The 2,500-nt window shown below is 54.2% G+C and overlaps 1 protein-coding gene across 9 annotated transcripts in view; it reads left to right on the forward strand.

Annotated features, from left to right (window-relative positions):
* vps13b (vacuolar protein sorting 13 homolog B) overlaps nt 1-2,500 on the forward strand; it is an 87,987-nt gene that overhangs the window by 48,041 nt on the left and 37,446 nt on the right. For 4 of the 9 annotated variants that reach the window (XM_073925665.1, XM_073925664.1, XM_073925663.1 and 1 more), the window contains exons 28-29: nt 1,286-1,400; nt 1,901-2,306. In XM_073925665.1, the coding sequence (XP_073781766.1) occupies nt 1,286-1,400; nt 1,901-2,306 (521 nt within the window). Of the gene's footprint in view, nt 1-1,285; nt 1,402-1,900; nt 2,307-2,500 lie in introns of those variants that run through there. The other 5 variants (XR_012391852.1, XM_073925667.1, XM_073925666.1 and 2 more) reach the window with 2 other exon arrangements.

Raw genomic sequence — 2,500 nt, forward strand, 5'->3', positions numbered from 1 at the left:
CACTGCTCGCGCTGCAGCTCTGTCTGACATCAGGAGTGCACATCACACACACATGCACGCACCCACTGCTGATCCAAACACACGCAGCCTTGTGCAGGAGAGCTCCAGGTCAGCTGGCATGTGCTTGGCACAGTCTGACTCCAGTGGCTGAAGGCTGCTCCGCTTTGGCTGCTCTGACTGAACTCTTGGAGTTTCTAGTGTATCTGATCCTGCTGATCTGAGTGATCTGTCAGGTGTGTGTTCAGTCAGCATATCTGTAATGTATTGAGCTCCTCGGCCATTCAGTGATGTATAGAGCAGTAATAATACTGTAAACTCTATTCTGACTGTAACTGGAGCCAGTGTAGACACCTGAGGACAGCTGTGATGTGCTCTGATTCTCTGCTTCTGGTCAGAATCACACACACACACCTCACCCTCGCACCTGCACAGCTCTCGCTGCACTGAGGATCTGCTCCCTCCTGACGCTCTCTCTGAGCCCACCGGCGGTCTCCAGTCGTCCTCCAGCGTCTCCGCAAGCTCTGCCCAGCCCGAGGCGTCCAGAGGAGAGGAGCGTCCAGCCCTGCAGGAGGCAATGAGCAGACAGGAGCACGCGCTGATGCTGGACACAAGAGGAGCTTCTGTAATACATCACCGTTTTAGAGATGGAAACACACACACACACACACACACATACACACACACACTCACGCACACACTCAGACACACACACACACACACACACTCACACACACACATACACACGCACACACACTCACGCACACACTCACACACACACATACACACACACACACTCACGCGCTAATGCAGACTGTTGCAGTGGTCGTACATGTATATGAGCACAAGAGTATGTCTGACTGGCGGAAATACACTCAATATGTACACATAGATGTGTGTGTGTGTGTGTGTGTGTGTGTGTGTGCAGCGAGCCGTTCTGAGGGAGTGTGTGTGTGTGTTATCCACGTCTCACTGTACTTAAGTGGATTAAACAGAAGATGTGTGTGTGTGTTTGTCACAGCAGTGTTTGGGTCAGAGCTGTGTGTGTGAGGCGCTGCAGCGGGATGGCTTCTGATGTTGGACAGAGAGTGTGTGTGTGTGTCGGGGAGTGTGTGTTCTCTCGTGTTCAATCCTGTGGTGATTTTGCTTCTCTCTGCTCCCAGAATCCTTTTCAGCAGCTTCCAATCAAGCAGCAGCCAATCAGAGCTCTGGACTGATCTTCTTCTGTTTGTGTTGTTTCCTCTGTGTGTGTGTGTGTGTGTGTGTGTGTGTGTGTGTGTGTGTGCAGTGCTGAAGAGGCTGCGGTCGTCCTCTCTTGCACTGAAAAGCTAAACAGACGCACGGTTCTGCTGCGGCCGCTCGGCAGACAGGAGCCGCACAGCGCTTTCAGCTTCTTTCCCCCTGTAAGACCTTCACGCACACACACACACACGCACACACACACACACACACACTGCTTCTTGATTCTCCTGCAGAGCGACTGCAGTGCCGCCGGAGACTCTGCTGTAATCTTTAACTCCGCAGCTCTGCTGAACGCTGGACTCTGATTGGCTGATGCTCACTCTCAGGTGTTTGGTTATTGTCAGATAAAGGCACAGCTAAAGTAGTTCCGGCAGGTTTAGAGCGGTTCCAAAGCACTTCGCCGAATGATTCCACGGCTACAGCAGTCAGACATCAGAGCGAAGCCCCCTGAAATGTTCATCAGCCAATCAGAATCCAGCCTTAAATCTGTTTCTAGTTGGTCCTTCATAGTCTGCGGAGCGGGCGGTGTTGCTGGCGGCGGTGCAGTCGCCATGTTCGTCATTCTGCTCTCGCCGTTCTCATGCCGCTTCCAGTTTCTGTGATTGTGTGTGTGTCTGAAGTGTAAACTGCAACTGACCTCTGGCCTGTGGTGGTCCGGCAGGCGGCAGCGAAGGCTCTGGACGTCTCGCACCAGCAGCACGGCTTCCTGTCGGTGACCTACACGCAGGCAGTGACGCGGAACGTGCGGCACAAGCTGACGGCACGACAGGAGCGCATGGCGGCGACCCCCAGGTTGAGCGAGGACACGAGCGACGCTTCACCACAGCACCTGCATGAGATCCTGCTGACGGCCCAGCCCTTCGACCTGGTGCTGTCCTGCCCTCTGCTGGCGGCAGTGGCACGCGTCTTCCACCTGCCCCCATCACTGCGCCCACCCACCCGCGAGCGCATCTCTGCTCAGCCAATGAGAGGACACGCACTGTCTTCCAGCAGCCTGCCGCTGGTCTACGTCAACACCAGTGTGATCCGCATATTCTGCCCCCTGGAGGACACACACGGCAGCTTACGTGAGTAAACTAGCCTAGAGCACCTTCTACTGTTAAACACTAGCCTAGAGTGCCCTCTGCTGTTAAACTGTAGCCTAGAGCACCCTCTGCTGTTAAACTCTAGTCTAGAGCACCATCTACTGTTAAACTCTATCCTAGAGCGCCCTCTGCTGTTAAACTCTAGTCTAGAGCGCCCTCTGCTGTTAAACTCTATC

This window comes from Danio rerio, chromosome 16 (genome assembly GCF_049306965.1).
Source record: "Danio rerio strain Tuebingen ecotype United States chromosome 16, GRCz12tu, whole genome shotgun sequence".
Lineage (NCBI taxonomy): Eukaryota > Metazoa > Chordata > Actinopteri > Cypriniformes > Danionidae > Danio > Danio rerio.